At 44.6% G+C, this 21,008-nt stretch overlaps 4 protein-coding genes across 6 annotated transcripts in view; all 4 read left to right on the top strand.

Annotated features, from left to right (window-relative positions):
* Nucleotides 1-21,008, top strand: part of LOC129860146 (zinc finger protein 624-like) — a 53,675-nt gene that overhangs the window by 779 nt on the left and 31,888 nt on the right. The window lies entirely within an intron of this gene.
* Nucleotides 120-6,852, top strand: LOC129860182 (uncharacterized). The gene is made up of 4 exons (XM_055930561.1): nt 120-210; nt 4,137-4,616; nt 4,812-5,708; nt 6,766-6,852. Exons 1-3 carry the CDS (start codon nt 154-156, stop codon nt 5,604-5,606), a joined length of 1,332 nt encoding a protein of 443 aa, XP_055786536.1. The 5' UTR covers nt 120-153; the 3' UTR covers nt 5,607-5,708; nt 6,766-6,852.
* LOC129860212 (gastrula zinc finger protein XlCGF17.1-like) lies at nt 5,959-9,298 on the top strand. Its single transcript, XM_055930601.1, has one exon. It carries the CDS (start codon nt 6,723-6,725, stop codon nt 7,518-7,520), a length of 798 nt encoding a protein of 265 aa, XP_055786576.1. The 5' UTR covers nt 5,959-6,722; the 3' UTR covers nt 7,521-9,298.
* LOC129860134 (zinc finger protein 271-like) overlaps nt 12,676-21,008 on the top strand; it is a 31,474-nt gene continuing 23,141 nt past the window's right edge. Inside the window, exons 1-2 of one of the 3 annotated variants that reach the window (XM_055930460.1) lie at nt 12,676-12,789; nt 14,309-14,557. In XM_055930460.1, the coding sequence (XP_055786435.1) occupies nt 14,455-14,557 (103 nt within the window). In that variant the 5' untranslated portion in view covers nt 12,676-12,789; nt 14,309-14,454. Of the gene's footprint in view, nt 12,865-14,308; nt 14,558-21,008 lie in introns of all 3 variants that reach the window. The other 2 variants (XM_055930462.1, XM_055930461.1) reach the window with 2 other exon arrangements.

Here is a 21,008-nt window from a genome sequence, read left to right as displayed (position 1 = left end):
TGAGGACAAACCCAGCCTGCCTTTCTCCTTCCACACTGAGTCCAAACCTACAGTCACTGGGTCCTGATTGTGACAGTGGAGCCCAGTTTGCACTGGAGGATTCAGAGATGGCATCACTGAAGCTGGAAGACTGCAGTCAAACACTGGAGCTGAATGTCAACATTAAAGATGAAGAAGAGGAGGAGAAGATTGGGAAATCTGTTAATCATGGTAAAGGCAGGTTCTATCTAACTAAGTTATACCCAGTCTGTTGCTATTGTAAATACTGTCATTCTGCCATCACATCCCTGAAGAACACCAGACTGTACAACAAAGCTTGTGTTGTTCTCTCCAACAACAGTATTGCCAGTGTTTGTTTTATTCACTGGGTTATCTGGAGTCTGCAGAGAGTAGACTAAAGAAGTGAACAAGATAAACTGACAATGTTTTAAAGTTCTATGAAATAAGTCTGTGATAGAGAGTGGAGGATGATATGAAATGAGTCTGTGTAGTTACTAACCCTTGTGATAGTGAATGGAGGATGATATGAAATGAGTCTGTAGTTACTAACCCTTGTGATAGTGAGTGGAGGATGATATGAAATGAGTCTGTAGTTACTAACCCTTGTGATAGTGAGTGGAGGATGATATGAAGTGAGTCTGTGTAGTTACTAGCCCTTGTGATAGTGAGTGGAGGATGATATGAAATGAGTCTGTAGTTACTAACCCTTGTGATAGTGAGTGGCGGATGATATGAAATGAGTCTGTGTAGTTACTAACCCTTGTGATAGTGAGTGGAGGATGATATGAAATGAGTCTGTGTAGTTACTAACCCTTGTGATAGAGAGTGGAGGATGATATGAAATGAGTCTGTGTAGTTACTAACCCTTGTGATAGTGAATGGAGGATGATATGAAATGAGTCTGTGTAGTTACTAACCCTTGTGATAGAGAGTGGAGGATGATATGAAATGAGTCTGTGTAGTTACTAACCCTTGTGATAGTGAGTGGAGGATGATATGAAGTGAGTCTGTGTAGTTACTAACCCTTGTGATAGAGAGTGGAGGATGATATGGGTCTGGATTTTCACTCCTTTTTGCAATCAGCTGTTGTCCACTTTTAGAATAGTTGTATTCCCCTTTTGTATTGTACAGTATAGAGCCTTCAGAAAGTATTCATACCCCTTGACTTATTCTGCATTTTATGTTACAGCCTAAATTTAAAATGGATGAAATTGATATTTAATATACCCAATACCTAATAATAACATACATAATGTATTTAGAAATGTTTTCAAATTTACACAAATTGAAGTGCAGAAATATCTAATTTACATAAGTATTCACACCCCCGACTCAATACGTTGTAGAAACACCTTTGGTAGCGATTACAGCTGTGAGTCTTTCTAGGTAAGTCTCTAAGAATTTTGCACACCTGGATGGTACAATGTTGTACAAATTCTTTAAGCTCTGTCAAGTTGGTTGTTGATCATGGCTAGACAGCGATTTTCATGTCTTGCCATAGATTTTCAAGCTGATTTAAGTCAAAACTAACTAGGCCACTCAAGAACATTCAATATTGTCTTGGTAAGCAACTCCAGTGTATATTTGGCCTTGTTTTGTAGGTTATTGCCCTTCCTAAATGTGAATTTGTTTCCCAGTGTCTGTTGGAAAGCAGACTGTATCAGGTTTTCCTCTAGGATTTTGCCGGTGCTTAGCTCTATTCCATTTATTTTTATCCCCCCCCCAAAACGTTCAAGTCCTTGTTGATGACAAGCACACCCATAACATGCTGCAGCTAGCACCATGTGTAGAGTGGGACTCTTGATGTGTTGTGTTGGATTTGCCCCAAACATAACGCTTTGTATTCAGGATATGAATATGGTTGCATCACTGCCTGGTATGGCAACTGCTTGGCCTCCAACCACAAGGCACTACAGAGGGTAGTGCAAACGGCCCAGTACATCACTGGGGCCAAGCTTCCTGCCATCCAGGACCTCTATACCAGGCGGTGTCAAAGGAAGGCCTTAAAAATTGTCAAACTCCAGCAACCCTAGTCATAGACTGTTCTCTCTGCTACCTCACTGCAAGCAGTACCGGAGCGCCAAGTCTAGGTCCAAGAGGCTTCTTAACAGCTTCTACTCCCAAGCCATAAGACTCCTGAATACCTAATCAAATGGCGACCCAGACTATTTGCCCCCCCCCCCCCCTCTATGTTACACCGCTGCTACTCTCTGTTGTTATCATCTATGCATAGTCATTTTAATAACTCTACCATGTACATATTACCTCAACTAACCGGTTCCCCTGCACATGTTATTTTACTGCTGCTCTTTAATTACTTGTTACTTTTATTTCTTATTCTTATCTCTATTTTTTTTAAACTGCATTGTTGGTTAGGGGCTCTTAAGTAAGCATTTCACTGTAAGGTCTACACCTGTTGTACACTATTATTGCACACAGAGTGAGACCATGCAACTTGTTAAGCTTGCCATAACAAAGGGGTTGAATACTTATTGACTCAACGTTATGGGTTATTCCACTGACGTTATGGGGGTATTCCACTGGCGTTATAGGGTACTCCACTGACGTTATGGGGTATTCCACTGACGTTATGGGGTATTCCACTGACGTTATGGGGTACTCCACTGACGTTATGGGGTACTCCACTGACGTTATGGGGTATTCCACTGACGTTATGGGGTATTCCACTGACGTTATGGGGTATTCCACTGACGTTATGGGGTATTCCACTGACGTTATGGGGTATTCCACTGGCGTTATGGGGTATTCCACTGACGTTATGGGGTATTCCACTGGCGTTGTGGGTTATTCCACTGACGTTATGGGGTATTCCACTGGCGTTGTGCGGTACTCCACTGACGTTGTGGGGTATTCCACTGGCGTTATGGGGTATTCCACTGACGTTGTGGGTTATTCCACTGGCGTTGTGGGTTATTCCACTGACGTTATGGGGTATTCCACTGGCGTTATGGGGTATTCCACTGACGTTGTGGGTTATTCCACTGGCGTTGTGGGTTATTCCACTGACGTTATGGGGTATTCCACTGGCGTTATGGGGTATTCCACTGACGTTATGAGGTATTCCACTGGCGTTGTGGGTTATTCCACTGACGTTATGGGGTATTCCACTGGCGTTATGGGGTATTCCACTGACGTTGTGGGTTATTCCACTGACGTTGTGGGTTAGGACGGCTCACCTCTCACAGTTCTGGGTGACTTTAACCTCCCCACGTCTACCTTTGACTCATTCCTCTCTGCCTCCTTCTTTCCACTCCTCTCCTCTTTTGACCTCACCCTCTCACCTTCCCCCCCTACTCACAAGGCAGGCAATACGCTTGACCTCATCTTTACTAGATGCTGTTCTTCCACTAACCTCATTGCAACTCCCCTCCAAGTCTCCGACCACTACCTTGTATCCTTTTCCCTCTCGCTCTCATCCAACACTTCCCACACTGCCTCTACTCGGATGGTATCGCGCCGTCCCAACCTTCGCTCTCTCTCCCCCGCTACTCTCTCCTCTTCCATCCTATCATCTCTTCCCTCTGCCCAAACCTTCTCCAACCTATCTCCTGATTCTGCCTCCTCAACCCTCCTCTCCTCCCTTTCTGCATCCTTTGACTCTCTATGTCCCCTATCCTCCAGGCCGGCTCGGTCCTCCCCTCCCGCTCCGTGGCTCGACGACTCATTGCGAGCTCACAGAACAGGGCTCCGGGCAGCCGAGCGGAAATGGAGGAAAACTCGCCTCCCTGCGGACCTGGCATCCTTTCACTCCCTCCTCTCTACATTTTCCTCTTCTGTCTCTGCTGCTAAAGCCACTTTCTACCACTCTAAATTCCAAGCATCTGCCTCTAACCCTAGGAAGCTCTTTGCCACCTTCTCCTCCCTCCTGAATCCTCCTCCCCCTCCCCCCCTCCTCCCTCTCTGCAGACGACTTCGTCAACCATTTTGAAAAGAAGGTCGACGACATCCGATCCTCGTTTGCTAAGTCAAACGACACCGCTGGTTCTGCTCACACTGCCCTACCCTGTGCTTTGACCTCTTTCTCCCCTCTCTCTCCAGATGAAATCTCGCGTCTTGTGACGGCCGGCCGCCCAACAACCTGCCCGCTTGACCCTATCCCCTCCTCTCTTCTCCAGACCATTTCCGGAGACCTTCTCCCTTACCTCACCTCGCTCATCAACTCATCCTTGACCGCTGGCTACGTCCCTTCCGTCTTCAAGAGAGCGAGAGTTGCACCCCTTCTGAAAAAACCTACACTCGATCCCTCCGATGTCAACAACTACAGACCAGTATCCCTTCTTTCTTTTCTCTCCAAAACTCTTGAACGTGCCGTCCTTGGCCAGCTCTCCTGCTATCTCTCTCAGAATGACCTTCTTGATCCAAATCAGTCAGGTTTCAAGACTAGTCACTCAACTGAGACTGCTCTTCTCTGTATCACGGAGGCGCTCCGCACTGCTAAAGCTAACTCTCTCTCCTCTGCTCTCATCCTTCTAGACCTATCGGCTGCCTTCGATACTGTGAACCATCAGATCCTCCTCTCCACCCTCTCCGAGTTGGGCATCTCCGGCGCGGCCCACGCTTGGATTGCGTCCTACCTGACAGGTCGCTCCTACCAGGTGGCGTGGCGAGAATCTGTCTCCTCACCACGCGCTCTCACCACTGGTGTCCCCCAGGGCTCTGTTCTAGGCCCTCTCCTATTCTCGCTATACACCAAGTCACTTGGCTCTGTCATAACCTCACATGGTCTCTCCTATCACTGCTATGCAGACGACACACAATTAATCTTCTCCTTTCCCCCTTCTGATGACCAGGTGGCGAATCGCATCTCTGCATGTCTGGCAGACATATCAGTGTGGATGACGGATCACCACCTCAAGCTGAACCTCGGCAAGACAGAGCTGCTCTTCCTCCCGGGGAAGGACTGCCCGTTCCATGATCTCGCCATCACGGTTGACAACTCCATTGTGTCCTCCTCCCAGAGCGCTAAGAACCTTGGCGTGATCCTGAGCAACACCCTGTCGTTCTCAACTAACATCAAGGCGGTGGCCCGTTCCAGTAGGTTCATGCTCTACAACATCCGCAGAGTACGACCCTGCCTCACACAGGAAGCGGCGCAGGTCCTAATCCAGGCACTTGTCATCTCCCGTCTGGATTACTGCAACTCGCTGTTGGCTGGGCTCCCTGCCTGTGCCATTAAACCCCTACAACTCATCCAGAACGCCGCAGCCCGTCTGGTGTTCAACCTTCCCAAGTTCTCTCACGTCACCCCGCTCCTCCGCTCTCTCCACTGGCTTCCAGTTGAAGCTCGCATCCGCTACAAGACCATGGTGCTTGCCTACGGAGCTGTGAGGGGAACGGCACCTCAGTACCTTCAGGCTCTGATCAGGCCCTACACCCAAACAAGGGCACTGCGTTCATCCACCTCTGGCCTGCTCGCCTCCCTACCACTGAGGAAGTACAGTTCCCGCTCAGCCCAGTCAAAACTGTTCGCTGCTCTGGCACCCCAATGGTGGAACAAACTCCCTCACGACGCCAGGACAGCGGAGTCAATCACCACCTTCCGGAGACACCTGAAACCCCACCTCTTCAAGGAATACCTAGGATAGGATAAAGCAATCCTTCTGCCCCCCCCCCCCCCTTAAAAGATTTAGATGCACTATTGTAAAGTGGCTATTCCACTGGATGTCATTAGGTGAATGCACCAATTTGTAAGTCGCTCTGGATAAGAGCATCTGCTAAATGACTTAAATGTAAATGTAAATGTTATTCCACTGGCGTTATGGGGTATTCCACTGACGTTGTGGGTTATTCCACTGGCGTTATGGGGTATTCCACTGACGTTATGGGGTATTCCACTGACGTTGTGGGTTATTCCACTGACGTTGTGGGTTATTCCACTGACGTTATGGGGTATTCCACTGACGTTGTGGGTTATTCCACTGACGTTGTGGGTTATTCCACTGACGTTATGGGGTATTCCACTGACGTTATGGGGTATTCCACTGACGTTGTGGGTTATTCCACTGACGTTGTGGGTTATTCCACTGGCGTTGTGGGTTATTCCACTGACGTTATGGGTTATTCCACTGACGTTATGGGGTATTCCACTGGCGTTATGGGGTATTCCACTGACGTTATGAGGTATTCCACTGGCGTTGTGGGTTATTCCACTGACGTTATGGGGTATTCCACTGGCGTTATGGGGTATTCCACTGACGTTGTGGGTTATTCCACTGACGTTGTGGGTTATTCCACTGGCGTTGTGGGGTATTCCACTGACGTTGTGGGTTATTCCACTGACGTTGTGGGTTATTCCACTGACGTTGTGGGTTATTCCACTGACGTTATGGGGTATTCCACTGGCGTTATGGGGTATTCCAGTGGCGTTATGGGGTAAAGACAAAACAGTTTTCAAGGCTACCATAAATAACACTTTCTGGTCAACTGGTGGTTTAATTCCATTTGTCCTCCAGGTGATCTGTCCTCCAACTGTTGGTTTAGAATCTACAGATGTGGTATTCATATTCAGATACTACATAGTCGTAGTAGAATTCATGTTGGTACAACAATATCTAGTCATGTATCCATGCCCTTGTATGTGTGTGGTATTGTGTGTAGGCCAATGACTCAATTTAATCAATTTTAAATTCAGGCTGAAACACAAAATGTAGAAAAAATCAAGGGGTGTGAATACTTTCTGAAGGCACTGTATATGAAGTAATATGTGTATCTCACTGACTGGTTCTTCTGATGTTGTTCACACAGGAGACCATGTTGAGACATTCTCTACATCCAGAGAGCAACAGCAGGAAGATCACAGAGCTAAGAGGTCTCACCACTGCCCACATTGTGAGGAGATTTTCCCATTTCTATCAAAGCTAAAAATACATCTAAAAATACACACAGGAGAGAAGCCTTATTCCTGTACTGACTGTGGGAAGAGCTTCACAACATCAAGGGCTTTGACAGTTCATCAGAGAGCGCACACTGGAGTGAAGCCTTACTCCTGTTCTGCCTGTGGAAAGAGTTTCTCTCGATTGGATAACTTAAAAGTACATGAACGTGTACATACAGGAGAGAAGCCATACTCTTGCTCTGACTGCGGAAAATGCTTCAAAACATCATCTGATCTAACAGTTCATCAGAGAACACACACAGGAGAGAAGCCTTACTCCTGCTCTGACTGTGGTAAATGCTTCAAAACATCAATTGAGGTAAAAGTTCATCAGAGAACACACACAGGAGAGAAGCCTTACTTCTGCTCTGCCTGTGGAAAGAGTTTCTCCCGATTGGATACTTTAAAAGTACATGAACGTGTACATACAGGAGTGAAGCCTTACTTTTGCTTTGACTGTGTGAAGAGATTCACAACATCAACATCTCTGACAATTCATCAGAGAGCGCACACTGGAGAGAAGCCTTACTCCTGCTCTGACTGTGGGAAGAGTTTCTCCCGATTGGATAAGTTAAAAAGTCACCAACTAATACGCAGAGAGAAGCCATTCTCCTGCAGCACATAGCAATGCTGACCATATTTTGCTTTTATGAGAGATTTTCATTCAGAAATGCAAGCTGCCTCACTTTCGAGTGGCTGATGCTGTTTCTTCTCTCAGTAATTGTTTTGTCCCGTTTTCGAGAAGACCCTCTGAGGGGTAGATTTGGCTCATCTGATATGCGAGCCGGCTCCCAACGTTCACCTACAAGAGCCGGCTCTCTAAGCCAACTTGTTCGCGAACGAACCATTACTACTACAGTCACTGGTTGGTGATTGTGACTGGAGCCCAGCACCTCTACTTCCCGTGGCTATGGTAATGATTATAATGTTTCCTCATGAGCATAGCAGGTATCCATGGTAGCGTTTATGTTATGTCGTCAGCATAACAGGTATTTAATATTAACAACACCTTCCTAATATTCAGTTGCACCTTTTTGCCCTGAGAACAGCCTCAATTCGTCGGGACCGGTGCATTGAAGTTAATTTCCTCTTTGACTTAATCAGTGAAATATCTTTGAGTAGTAAGCAGGGAAACAACGATTCCCAGACAGTTCAATAGAACATACCAGAGGAGAGCATCGTTTACTAGGCTACATCACTTATTAGGATCATCTAATACCACCAGTGTTTGGAATACATTGAGTTCGTTGACCAAACAGACCGTGGAAACCAATTTTATAGCAGTGAATGTAATCTATTAATGTACTGTTCTAGTATTTCTAAGTAGCAACCATATCAGCCAGGGAAATTAAATGTTCTCACTTTATGATAGAACACTCACATTTTCAGTGAAGTTGAAATCCTTCCTCTTCAATGGTAAGGTCCCTTGCACCATAAAGTCACTGCTGTGGTGCCCACCAGACCATCTGGTGAGGCACCCAGACCCTGTGAACCAAAACTCCTGACTCCTGCACATCCATCCCTGTAGCCATTTGAATGCCTTGATGCCCTCCTCTTCGTTATCAGACAACACCCCATCCAACGACTGATCTGAGGACTGTTTTTAGCAGTGACGGAGTAACACCTTGATCCTAACCACTGCTCCATAATTGCTGTCCGTCAACCTCTCTCCTCATGGTGTGCCTGTTGGTGCGCTGTCCAACTGTTGCCTACCGTTTAGCCTCCTGCTGCTCCACCGACAGCACCATGCCAGCCAGGACGCCTGCATGCCCCAGGTGCCCTTGTTCTAACAACGTCCGGTACAGACAGGGATGACGTGGAGGGTAGCGGTTGTTCTGGCTCAGGTTCAAGAAGACATTTCCTTCCACTGAACCTGCCCCAGAGACTGTTCCTTACCCTCTGATGATCCTCCTCTGTGGGCTCTCGGGACAGAGGGTTGTGGTCTTTGGCCGGGTACAGGTCCTCCACTGACTGCACCTGGTTGGGTGCCAGCCGTACGGACAATATTGTGAACCGCCAAAATAGGCTGCATGGCGCCACTGATGAGCTCCACGGAGGCATTCTCATGTGGTAGAGAGAATCCCCTGGTCACCTATAGAGACCTGCCAAGAGGAAGGATGTTAAGTGCCACATGCCTTTCAATGAATGACTTGGAACACCTTGAAATGCATTCGTTGTAAGAAATGTGCCATCTAAATAAAGTTTGATTTGATTGAAGACATTACCGCTGTAGAATATTTAATAAACTGTCATTTTCAGGACAAGTGGTTTTTCCATGACCTTTTAATTAATAACTTGGGATTTTATCACTTAATATTAATCATACAGTGGGAAGGATCCTATAGATCAACACTGTGTGAATGCATGTACCACTCTGAATAAATAAATACAGTGCCTTTTGAAGATTTGTGTCTGGTCATTAAACTACAAAACAGGCTGGATGTCTTAACAAAATCAATTCTGAATGTCAATAGATTTAGATTCATTCTAATCAATGGCAACATTCTAGAACTGAGTTATCACTCATCGAAGTCCGGTATCCGGGGTAATCTGGTTAATGATTATATAGTTAAGTGGCTCTTTCCTTGTAGAATGTTGACAGCCGTATAGAACATATTGTATTGCAAAGATGCTCAAACTTCATTTAATAGCTACACTCACCAGACACAGGATAATCTTTATCCCTCATGCTGAGCCTGACCAAACCAGTGGATTGTTGCTTACTATAGCTGCACTTCTCCACATGGCCAGACTTCTAGTGGACTTCTCCTCTTCCAATGCTCTTATGCTTATCCTTGAAAAATACCATGAGGTCTGAAATAGACACCAACGTTGACATACTGTACAAACAATTACCTAGGCTAAGTAAAACAATGATGTTTGATCTACTGCTCTGCTAACTAGCTAGCTAACGTGTAGCCAGTGAGTAGCTAAAACAGAGAAAGGGGATGTACATTCATGGATTGGATCCAGGAGGTCTTGCTGATTGCGGTGGTGAACGGTAGCTGACAGTGTCGACTAGAGACTACCTGTGGGAGCTTCCTGCAGGAATTTGTAGTCTTGCTGATGATGAGTTTTAGTAAGGTCGGGTTCCTTGCGTTTATAGTCATGGTGATCAATTGCACTGCACTGATGGGAGTGGAAATCACATAAAATAGATGTGGTAGTTGCAGATACATATTTGGGTGTGAGAGATTTTAGTGCAGAAGAAGTTGAGGGAAGTGGTTCCATCCTCCAAGGCAGATGGCCTGGTGTATGATCGTTTAGGGCCAAAGTAGTGGGATGGGGTGGTGAGTTTTTAGGGATAGTGTATTGGTGCAGGATTAGATGGAGGAAATTGAGATTTTCCCATTCTCCTTTATTCAGTTTTTTATGTGACCTAAATGTGCAATCCGTACTCCAACCTGAGATAAGCAGCAATATGCAAGAGTGTCTAGTCTGACGGAAATTCACATAAGAAGAGAATATTTCCAAAGATGTTTATGTAAACCAAGATAGACCACATGTTGTTTCCAATGGGAACAAATGAGTCATAGTGGGTAGAGCCAAGCACGCGCTAGTGATATCCTATTGGCGTGTTCTAGCAAACCTCTGAATATTTCCCTTAGAGAACGCCTAATCGGTGAAGTGCTTGTGTGCAATAACTCAATTTGTATTTGGATTCCTAAACAACGACATTTCAAAAATCGTTTGAAAGGGTAAAGTCTACTAAACTTGGCTCACTCTGTTCATAACAGATTTTAGTTTGGGGAACAGAAAACTGAATTGAGATCAAATGTTTAATCGAGAATTTGCAGAATGTAGGCCGAAATCCATCTCGTTCCATCTTCTCCCACTGCCGGCCAGTGGGCTTTCTGGCCGGTGAGCAGCAATAAGCAAGAGTGTCTAGTCTGACGGAAATTCACATAAAGAAGAAGAGAATATCTCCAAAGATGTGTATGTAAATCAAGATAGACCACATGTTGTTTCCAATGTGAACAAATAAGTCATAGTGGGTAGAGTCAAGCACGCGCTAGTGATAAACGCCATCGAGTGGAAACGACTACCGGATGCTTCACATTTATACATCCAATGAAATATCTGTTTCATTGTTCTGTCTGTGATGTGGCGTTTGCTCTGTTCAGTGTTGCCAATTTAGCAACTCTGTCGCTATATTTAGCGAGTATTCAGACCCCTCTAGCGAAAAATTTTCAAAAAAGCGACTCGCGACAAATCTATCAACTTTTTCTGGTGTTATTGGAGACTGCCGTGAAAACATGTATCGTTCTTACTCTTCTCAACGAGCAGCGGGTTGCAGCAGCAGGTGCTGCAAATTCCCATATCGATCAATGTGATACAATCCTTTCCCAAAGCGTCTGGTCTATACCTTAACACTAATACATGTGAACTCATGGCTGTCAAAGATTGTGTGACACCTTCATATTATGGTATTCCAGTAAAATAAGAACATAAATATTTATGCATAACCATTACAAAGGATCAGAGGTCTAGAGGCTTACTAAATTTTAACCCTCTTATTAAAAAAAACCCCAGAAGAAGCTAAATCAATGGCTACAGAGGGACTTATCTTTAAAAGGAAGAGTCCTAATAACCAAGGCTGAAGGTATTCCTCATCATGTCTTCTCTACTTTTCATGTTGGTTTGCAATTATAATATTGACAAAGTTCCAGTGAAACTTTCTGCTTTTCATCGGCAGGTTTTCTTGTCATGGTCCTTAATTTATAAGCACAATTTTTCTCCACAAAGATATTATAAATGGAATAATCGGGATATATTGTATAAATATACTTCTTTGTTTTTGGAATATTGGTTCCCGAAATAATATCCTATTGGTGAGCCAACTGGTAAATGCAGAGGGTCTTTTACTCAGTTATAAGGAATTTTTATCACTTTACAAGGTCCCTGTAACACCTAAAGATTTTGCAATTGTTTTAGATGCCATTCCCTCAGGTGTTGCTTTATTATTCAGGAACGTGTCAAGACCTGACCCTCAGAGCCGACCTTCTATTGACCCTGTTGACTCAGCAGTAGGAAAGATTTGTTTCTCTTTTTGTCCATTCAACAACAAAGCGATACGAACCTTGTTTCAGCAGGATGTTGTATCTATACCTTATGTCATGCCTTATTGGAATGGATTCATTGATAATATCTGTTGGAAAAAAAGTTTGGATGTTGCCACACACATACCTACTTGTTAACAAAATTAAGGACGTTTCCTTTAATATTATTCATAAGTATTATCCTGCCAACCACTATATGAAGAAGTTTAAGGAAAACATCAACTCAAATTGCTCCTTTTGTAATGACCACCCAGAAACAGTGTTGCATCTTTTTTGGCATTGTATTCATGTAAGAAAATTATGGCCTCAGTAGATTTATAATTGAACACATTTATGAAGAACTTACACTATTGTGGAGCGATGTACTGCTTGGAGTCTTTACCTATGATAGAAATAAGCTGAAACATTTTTATGTGATTAATTTCGTTATTCTTTTGGCCAAATTTCATATTCACAAATAAAAAACACATTTTCTTACCTTAAAAACGAAATTGAACTGTATTTTAAGACAATTAAATACTCTACTAATAAAAAAGTTGTTAGAATTATAAGTGTATGTATGTCCCTTAATAAGGTCCTTGTGTAATGTGATATTGTACCCCCTAGCCCAATTATCCATTGTATATTATTCATATATACTTGTGTTCCCTCATGTACTTCCTGTATTGATTTGTTGTTAATAAAAAACAAATATTTAAAAAAAGACAGCCAATAGCTACTTTCCTTACTGAGGAGTTGGCAACACTCCCTCTGTTGTAGTGGTGGAACAGGAAGTTCCGGGAAGGCGCCATAATTGTGTGGTAAAGACGATATATTTTGTGTCTATTATTACAGGTATGTAATAGCTCGTTTAAACTTTGTAATATCGAAAGAACATGTCATAACGTGCTGGGTAACAGATCCTTTAAGGTATTGTCACATTTGGTAAAGGTTTTACGTGTATTGTTTGTGTCAAGCCGAGTGAGCATAACTATTTTATGTCACATAGCTAGAGACTTTGAGTTTGGCAGAGTGAATGAACATCATTTAGTAAAGCTAATTTCATTTAAAAAATCTATTTATTTGCTATTTTTGAGTTCGTTATTGGTTTTGTGTAAAATTCACGGGATGGTAAAATGGCGGCTCTCCTTCTGTCTACGTCAACTGAATTCAGTGCAGGCAGCGCGGGTTCACTTTTTTTATTTTTACATGTATAACAATATTCAGACATTCAGGTGTTTCTATCTTTATCTATGATTGTTAATATGTTGTGACAAATGGGAAATACAATAGATTTTTGTGAGGTGAAATAATACAGTGAAGACATGATTATTCAGGAGCATAGTACATAGTGCTGCCTAAATTGCAAGCATGATCAGAAGGATACCTAAATATTTACCAGGAAAGATTCTTAAGCAAACAACCCAAGCATTAATTGTGAGTCAGGTGAACACCTGTTCTGTGGTCTGGGGACGTACATCAGCAAGTACAATTAGGAGGCTGCAGATTGGACAGAACAAAGCAACAAGGATTGTTTTAAGGTAGAGATATGGTTCTTCTGTTGTAGTCAGGCATCATGCTCTTGGTTGTTGATCAATCAACAAGATAATTGAAAAAAAACATGTTTATTTTATTTCACAATGCACACCATTTAAAACGGACAAACTCCATTCACAACGGTATTCAGTTGGTTAGAGACAGACATACCAGGAAGACAGACATTTCAGTCAATACCAGGAATAGATTGTCCACAATCTGTGTTATCCAGACAGAAACGAGAAATAGGCAAAATAACATTTAGATTCAGAGCAATAACGAAATTGAATAATTTATCTGAGCGAACCAGAAACCTTTAAATATATAAATTCAAACAGTACTTTAAAATCATTTAATTATAATACATTGGAAGGTTGTGCAGGACTATGGAAGAATCAATCCAACTTTGACTGTTAAGAGTATTTATCTGGTTAATATGTCAGTGTGTTATGTCTCTTTGTAACAGTGTATTATGTGAAAATGTGATCGCATTATAAATTGTGTTTTTAATGTTTTAAGGACTCTTGGAAGATTAGTCCAAATGAGAAGTAAAATATATCCACATAAAATCAAAACAAACTGCAACCTTGTACTAAATGTTTTTTTGAGTAATTTATGCATTTATGTAAATGTAGGAAATCTACTATAGGTTAAGTGCACTTACATTGTGTAATTTAAAGTGTGCACTTTGTGTCTAATGGGAATGAATGTTGAGTTGTCAATGCTTAGCTACCTGATCTATTGAAATGAGATAATTGAACAAATATAATTTATATTTAGAGAATAAAGAAAGTGCCAAGAAAATAACTTTTGTGTGCATTTCTCTTTATTACTTCAGGCCGACTCAGATTAAGTCTGAGGAGGGTAACATCAACAGTGAGAACAGACCCAGCCTGCCTCTCTCCTTCCACACTGAGTCCAAACCTACAGTCACTGGGTCCTGATTGTGACAGTGGAGCCCAGTTTTTACAGCAGGATCCAGAGATGGCATCAGTGAAGCTGGAGGACTGCAGTCAAACACCGGAGCTGAATGTCAACATTAAAGATGAAGAAGAGGAGGAGGAGATTGGGACATCTGTTTATCATGGTAAGAGCAGATTCTATCTTCAGGTTGATTCTATAATTCTGACTCACACATCCCTGAAGAACTCCAGACTGTTGTTCGTTTCAACTTCATACTGTGCGTTGAAAGTTGCTGTAGAACTGTTTCAATGAGAAGGTAGATGTTATTTCATGTTAATGAGATCTGCATGGTTTGACACCAGTATTGCCAGCATGTGTTTTATTCACTGGGTTATCTGGAGTGATCAGAGAGTAGACTAAAAAAGTGAAGTAGACAAACTGCCAGTGTTCTGAAGTTCTATGAAATGAGTCTGTGTAGTTGCTACGGTTGCTGTCAATTCCATTTTGAATTCCAGTCAATTCAGGAAATACACTCATTCTAATTTCAATTCTCTACAATGCTTTTCGATCAGGAGAAGTTGGGGTAACACGTTACTGTAGGTGTCCTTAGTCATGTGTTAATAAAGCCTTTTATAACACCTATATAACAACAGTAATGAGTAACGGCATAAAATCTTATGAAACTAGTTTATAATGGGTGTTTATAGATGACTGTTTATCCTGTTGTCATATGCGCTAATGTCTACAGTTAATAACAACTGCTATTACACAGTCTGCATGACAACTTTCCTACCGCAAACTCTGAACCTTTTCATCTGGATCATCGCAGCTAGCTAACCGCAACCCGGTTTGACTACTCCTGGCTAACATTTCTGTCCCGGAGCTAGCACCAACTAGCCTGGAGCTAGCCCATGCTAGACCCATCTTCCGGCTAGGGCTCCTGGGCTACACCTGAAGCCCACTCCTCGGCTACAATATCCGGACCCCTTCTACTGTCGGTACGGGGCATGGAACCCCACCGAGCCTTCAAGACTGGAATACCGACATAATCTGCCCGAGGATCCCAACAGGCCCCTAGGGCGCGTCGTCCCCTGAAGGCCCATTCTGCTAACTGCGGCCTGCTAGCTATCTAGAGCATATTTGACTGTTAGCTGATCCATCTGCCAATTTCTTGGACCACTATACCCATTTTGCCAATTGGACTTGGACCCCTCTGCTACTTGGAACCCTACTAATTCCACGACTGGTCTATCGGCGTCACCGCACGAGGAGGCAAAAACAGACTTTCCCCCATCGCGACGTCCCTCTAAGGCCCTTATGCTAGCTTGCTAGCCCCGGCCTGCTAACTGCTAGCTTGCTAGCCTCAGCCTGCTAACTGTCTGAATCGCCGTGTCCCCAGCCAGCCCAACCACTCACTGGACCCATACGATCACTTGGCTACGCATGCCCCTCCCTAATATCAATATGCCTTGTCCATTACTGTCCTGGTTAGTGATTACTGTCTTATTTCACTGTAGAGCTTCTAGCCCTGCTCAATATACCTTAACCAACCATGTTGTTCCACCTCCCACATATGCGATGACATCACCTGGTTAAAACGTCTAGAGACTAAATCTCTCTCATCATTACTCAATGCCTAGGTTTACCTCCAATGTACTCTCTTCCTACCATACCTTTGTCTGTACATTATACTCCCTTTACTCTGTTCCGAACGTGCTAGACGGCCAGTTCTTATAGCCTTTAGCCGTACCCTTATCCAACTTCTCCTCTGTTCCTCTGGTGATGTAGAGATTAATCCAGGACCTGCAGTGCCTAGCTCCACTCCTACTCCCCAGGTGCTCTCATTTGTTGACTTCTGTAACCGTAAAAGCCTTGGTTTCATGCATGTTAACATTAGAAGCCTCCTCTTTAAGTTTGCTTTATTCACTGCTTTAGCACATTCTGCCAACCCTGCCTGTCTCTCAAATCAATGCTGGTCCAACACCCCCTCATGGTGTCTGTTGATGTACACTCAATCTCCAGAATTCAGCCCATGACCTTGGTTATATCTTGGTTCCACCTGAGGATATACACACTGCAACACATGGGTTATTTCCTGACAACATCATTTGTGATATTTGAATAACAGCATCCCCTGTCCTCCCATCGGTCCCCCAGTTACCAGTGACCAATCCATGTGACATGAGTCGTCATTACTGATATACCAACAATGCTACTAAAGTAGCCATTGCTACTTCCAACATGGCCCATGACTATAGTCTCACAATACCCCTCCTTTGTGCAGTAGTCCAATTCCATGCTATTAATATAGCATCCTACACTTCTACTACTGCTCCTTCTGTTACTGTCCCTACAGCGACTGCTGTGAGAATAGCTATTGCCTGGAATTTGTCTCCTGCTCTCCTATTGTCTTCGTGTTTTACTGATCAGTCTAGGACTGAACCTTTCAGATACCCCCTACCTGTTTCCCAGTTTATCCCTTGGTCTCTAGCCACCAACATCTCCACTGACCTCCTGTATTCTGCTACAGTTGGTACCTGTGGATAATACACTCCTGTGCTCAAGTTAGGTACATATCTCTCATCCCAAGGCTGATCTATCCCCCCACCCGTTTGTAAACACCTTTGTTACAGTGTAGACTTTGGGCCCCACCGGTTGGTTGATAAGCAGCCACCTTCTGACATGTACCATTTATCGTGGTTTGGTCCCAATCTACTGTGAGGTATGTCAAGTGTTTACTATCTGTCAGAAATGGGGGAGAGATTAGTGGCGTTGGAAGAGTATCCAACCGTACAAAACTGTAAGTCACATGTTTCTTAATCACACTCTGCAGGCGATGTGATGCTGTTATCATAGCAAACTTCCCTTCTGGCGGTGTGGCCTCCTGTATACAGGGATCTGTAGCTAGTCCTGGCGATGTGGCCTCCTGTATACAGGGATCTGTAGCTAGTCCTTCTGGCGATGTGGCCTCCTGTATACAGGGATCTGTAGCTAGTCCTGGCGATGTGGCCTCCTGTATACAGGGATCTGTAGCTAATCCTGGCGATGTGGCCTCCTGTATACAGGGATCTGTAGCTAGTCCTTCTGGCGATGTGGCCTCCTGTATACAGGGATCTGTAGCTAGTCCTGGCGATGTGGCCTCCTGTATACAGGGATCTGTAGCTAGTCCTTCTGGCGATGTGGCCTCCAGTATACAGGGATCTGTAGCTAGTCCTTCTGGCGATGTGGCCTCCTGTATACAGGGATCTGTAGCTAGTCCTGGCGATGTGGCCTCCTGTATACAGGGATCTGTAGCTAGTCCTGGCGATGTGGCCTCCTGTATACAGGGATCTGTAGCTAGTCCTGGCGATGTGGCCTCCTGTATACAGGGATCTGTAGCTAGTCCTTCTGGCGATGTGGCCTCCTGTATACAGGGATCTGTAGCTAGTCCTTCTGGCGATGTGGCCTCCTGTATACAGGGATCTGTAGCTAGTCCTTCTGGCGATGTGGCCTCCAGTATACAGGGATCTGTAGCTAGTCCTTCTGGCGATGTGGCCTCCTGTATACAGGGATCTGTAGCTAGTCCTGGCGATGTGGCCTCCTGTATACAGGGATCTGTAGCTAGTCCTTCTGGCGATGTGGCCTCCTGTATACAGGGATCTGTAGCTAGTCCTTCTGGCGATGTGGCCTCCTGTATACAGGGATCTGTAGCTAGTCCTTCTGGCGATGTGGCCTCCTGTATACAGGGATCTGTAGCTAGTCCTTCTGGCGATGTGGCCTCCAGTATACAGGGATCTGTAGCTAGTCCTTCTGGCGATGTGGCCTCCAGTATACAGGGATCTGTAGCTAGTCCTTCTGGCGATGTGGCCTCCTGTATACAGGGATCTGTAGCTAGTCCTTCTGGCGATGTGGCCTCCAGTATACAGGGATCTGTAGCTAGTCCTTCTGGCGATGTGGCCTCCAGTATACAGGGATCTGTAGCTAGTCCTTCTGGCGATGTGGCCTCCTGTATACAGGGATCTGTAGCTAGTCCTTCTGGCGATGTGGCCTCCTGTATACAGGGATCTGTAGCTAGTCCTTCTGGCGATGTGGCCTCCAGTATACAGGGATCTGTAGCTAGTCCTTCTGGCGATGTGGCCTCCTGTATACAGGGATCTGTAGCTAGTCCTTCTGGCGATGTGGCCTCCTGTATACAGGGATCTGTAGCTAGTCCTTCTGGCGATGTGGCCTCGAGTATACAGGGATCTGTAGCTAGTCCTTCTGGCGATGTGGCCTCCTGTATACAGGGATCTGTAGCTAGTCCTTCTGGCGATGTGGCCTCCTGTATACAGGGATCGGTTGCTATTCTTTCAAGTGTTATGCCTTCTGTGACAAACTCATTACTGAAAGTTGACAATAGTGTCTGAAATGACATCACTATCTCTTCTACTTTCACCATTATCTGGGTATGTGTAACGTTCAATTAAATCCCCATATTGTGTACAGTTTGCTGTTCTCTTCTATGAGCTATCTCCTGCAACAATGTTCAGTCTCTGGGAATGATACTCCTATATCATTACATCTAACCCATAACACACTATACTCCAAAATCATTTTCTACATTTACAAACCTACTAACACATTCTCAAATCAATTTAGTCAATATGCATCATTCCCTCGTCTGGAACAATGAACACCCTGATGTTCCACAAAACCTAAAAACATATTGACTTGAAAAGAGAAACAAAGTACATGCTTAATAACTTTGCACCACTCATTGATGCATTGTAACATAAACTCTTAATACAGGGTAATACAAAAACAAAACTTTCATGTTCGTCCCAAGCTGTCATCCAGTGAGTCTCCCAAACAAACCACCTCCCCTCACCATGACACTTAGAGATAAGTTTCTGAAACTCTCTCGGCCACATAACTGTTAGCAGCGCCCCAGCCCCTCATCGTGATTTAGCCATTCTCTCTCGGCCACATAACTGTTAGCAGCGCCCCAGCCCCTCATCGTGATTTAGCCATTCTCTCTCGGCCACATAACTGTTAGCAGCGCCCCAGCCCCTCATCGTGATTTAGCCATTCTCTCTCGGCCACATAACTGTTAGCAGCGCCCCAGCCCCTCATCGTGATTTAGCCATTCTCTCTCGGCCACATAACTGTTAGCAGCGCCCCAGCCCCTCATCGTGATTTAGCCATTCTCTCTCGCAGTATCCCAATCACAACAAAAAACTTTTGATCACTTATTCAAACCGAATTTAGAATGACTGACCTCAGTGCTTACTTTGAGACTAAGGCTCAAACTCCAGTTTATAAACTCTGCACCCATCACCCCTGTTAGAACATTTATAAACAACCTTTTATTGCCGGCCATAACTCTTCTCATTACAGGTCCCCTTTGTCCCTGTTTTCCTGTCATGAGTGGCCTGGTGAAGACAAATCAGTATCTCAATGCATTTTCAGTTTAAATAGTTAGCAGGGTGTATACCCCCCCTCCTTCACCCGGCACTTATCATTCTGTCATTTAGCTGGTCTTCTTCAGATATCGTTTACAGTTCATTTTCCCAACGACACATGTAACTTTTGCCTGTCACATTTCATGGCCCTTGATAATGTCCCGATTTTAACATCCACTTAGATACTTCCGTTTTTTCAACGTACACGGGTCTCTCACCTGAGCTTGTTCTCTCTCTCCGCGCTCACTCCACACGCGCTCTCAGCACCCCGGCCCTGGTTTTGGTTCGGACTCAGATAGGAGTGGTAAAAGTCATTGTCTCTCAGCACCCCGGCCCTGGTTCTGGTTCGGACTCAGATAGGATAAGGGTAAAAGTCATTGTCTCTCAGCGGCCCGGCCCTGGTTTTGGTTCGGACTCAGATAGGATAAGGGTAAAAGTCATTGTATCTCAGCACCCTGGCCCTGGTTTTAGTTCGGACTCAGATAGGAGTGGTAAAAGTCATTGTCTCTCAGCACCCCGGCCCTGGTTTTGGTTCGGACTCAGATAGGAGTGGTAAAAGTCATTGTATCTCAGCACCCCGGCCCTGGTTTTAGTTCGGACTCAGCTAGGAGTGGTAAAAGTCATTGTCTCTCAGCACCCCGGCCCTGGTTTTGGTTCGGACTCAGATAGGATAAGGGTAAAAGTCATTGTCTCTCAGCGGCCCGGCCCTGGTTTTGGTTGGGACTCAGATAGGATAAGGGTAAAAGTCATTGTATCTCAGCACCCCGGCCCTGGTTTTAGTTCGGACTCAGATAGGAGTGGTAAAAGTCATTGTCTCTCAGCACCCCGGCCCTGGTTTTGGTTCGGACTCAGATAGGAGTGGTAAAAGTCATTGTCTCTCAGCACCCCGGCCCTGGTTTTAGTTCGGACTCAGATAGGAGTGGTAAAAGTCATTGTCTCTTAGCACCCCGGCCCTGGTTTTGGTTGGGACTCAGATAGGATAAGGGTAAAAGTCATTGTCTCTCAGCACCCCGACCCTGGTTTTGGTTGGGACTCAGATAGGATAAGGGTAAAAGTCATTGTCTCTCAGCACCCCGGCCCTGGTTTTGGTTGGGACTCAGATAGGAGTGGTAAAAGTCATTGTCTCTCAGCACCCCGGCCCTGGTTTTGGTTGGGACTCAGATAGGAGTGGTAAAAGTCATTGTCTCTCAGCACCCCGACCCTGGTTTTGGTTGG

The sequence above is a fragment of the Salvelinus fontinalis genome, chromosome 7, assembly GCF_029448725.1.
Source record: "Salvelinus fontinalis isolate EN_2023a chromosome 7, ASM2944872v1, whole genome shotgun sequence".
Classification (NCBI taxonomy): Eukaryota; Metazoa; Chordata; class Actinopteri; order Salmoniformes; family Salmonidae; genus Salvelinus; species Salvelinus fontinalis.
The sequence above is the reverse complement of the archived record's forward strand: the minus strand, read 5'-3'. Positions and strand labels throughout refer to the sequence as shown.

What these genes read in the sequence shown, in the direction of transcription:
- LOC129860182 (XM_055930561.1), top strand. Translation starts at nt 154, where the DNA reads ATGTCAACATTAAAGATGAAGAAGAGGAGGAGAAGATTGGGAAATCTG. An exon ending in TGGGAAATCTGTTAATCATG is followed by an intron (nt 211 to 4,136) that starts GTAAAGGCAGGT and finishes TCTCTTCTCCAG; the next exon opens with ACCATTTCCGGAGACCTTCT. An exon ending in TGACAGGTCGCTCCTACCAG is followed by an intron (nt 4,617 to 4,811) that starts GTGGCGTGGCGA and finishes TCTGATGACCAG; the next exon opens with GTGGCGAATCGCATCTCTGC.
- LOC129860212 (XM_055930601.1), top strand. Translation starts at nt 6,723, where the DNA reads ATGTGTATCTCACTGACTGGTTCTTCTGATGTTGTTCACACAGGAGAC.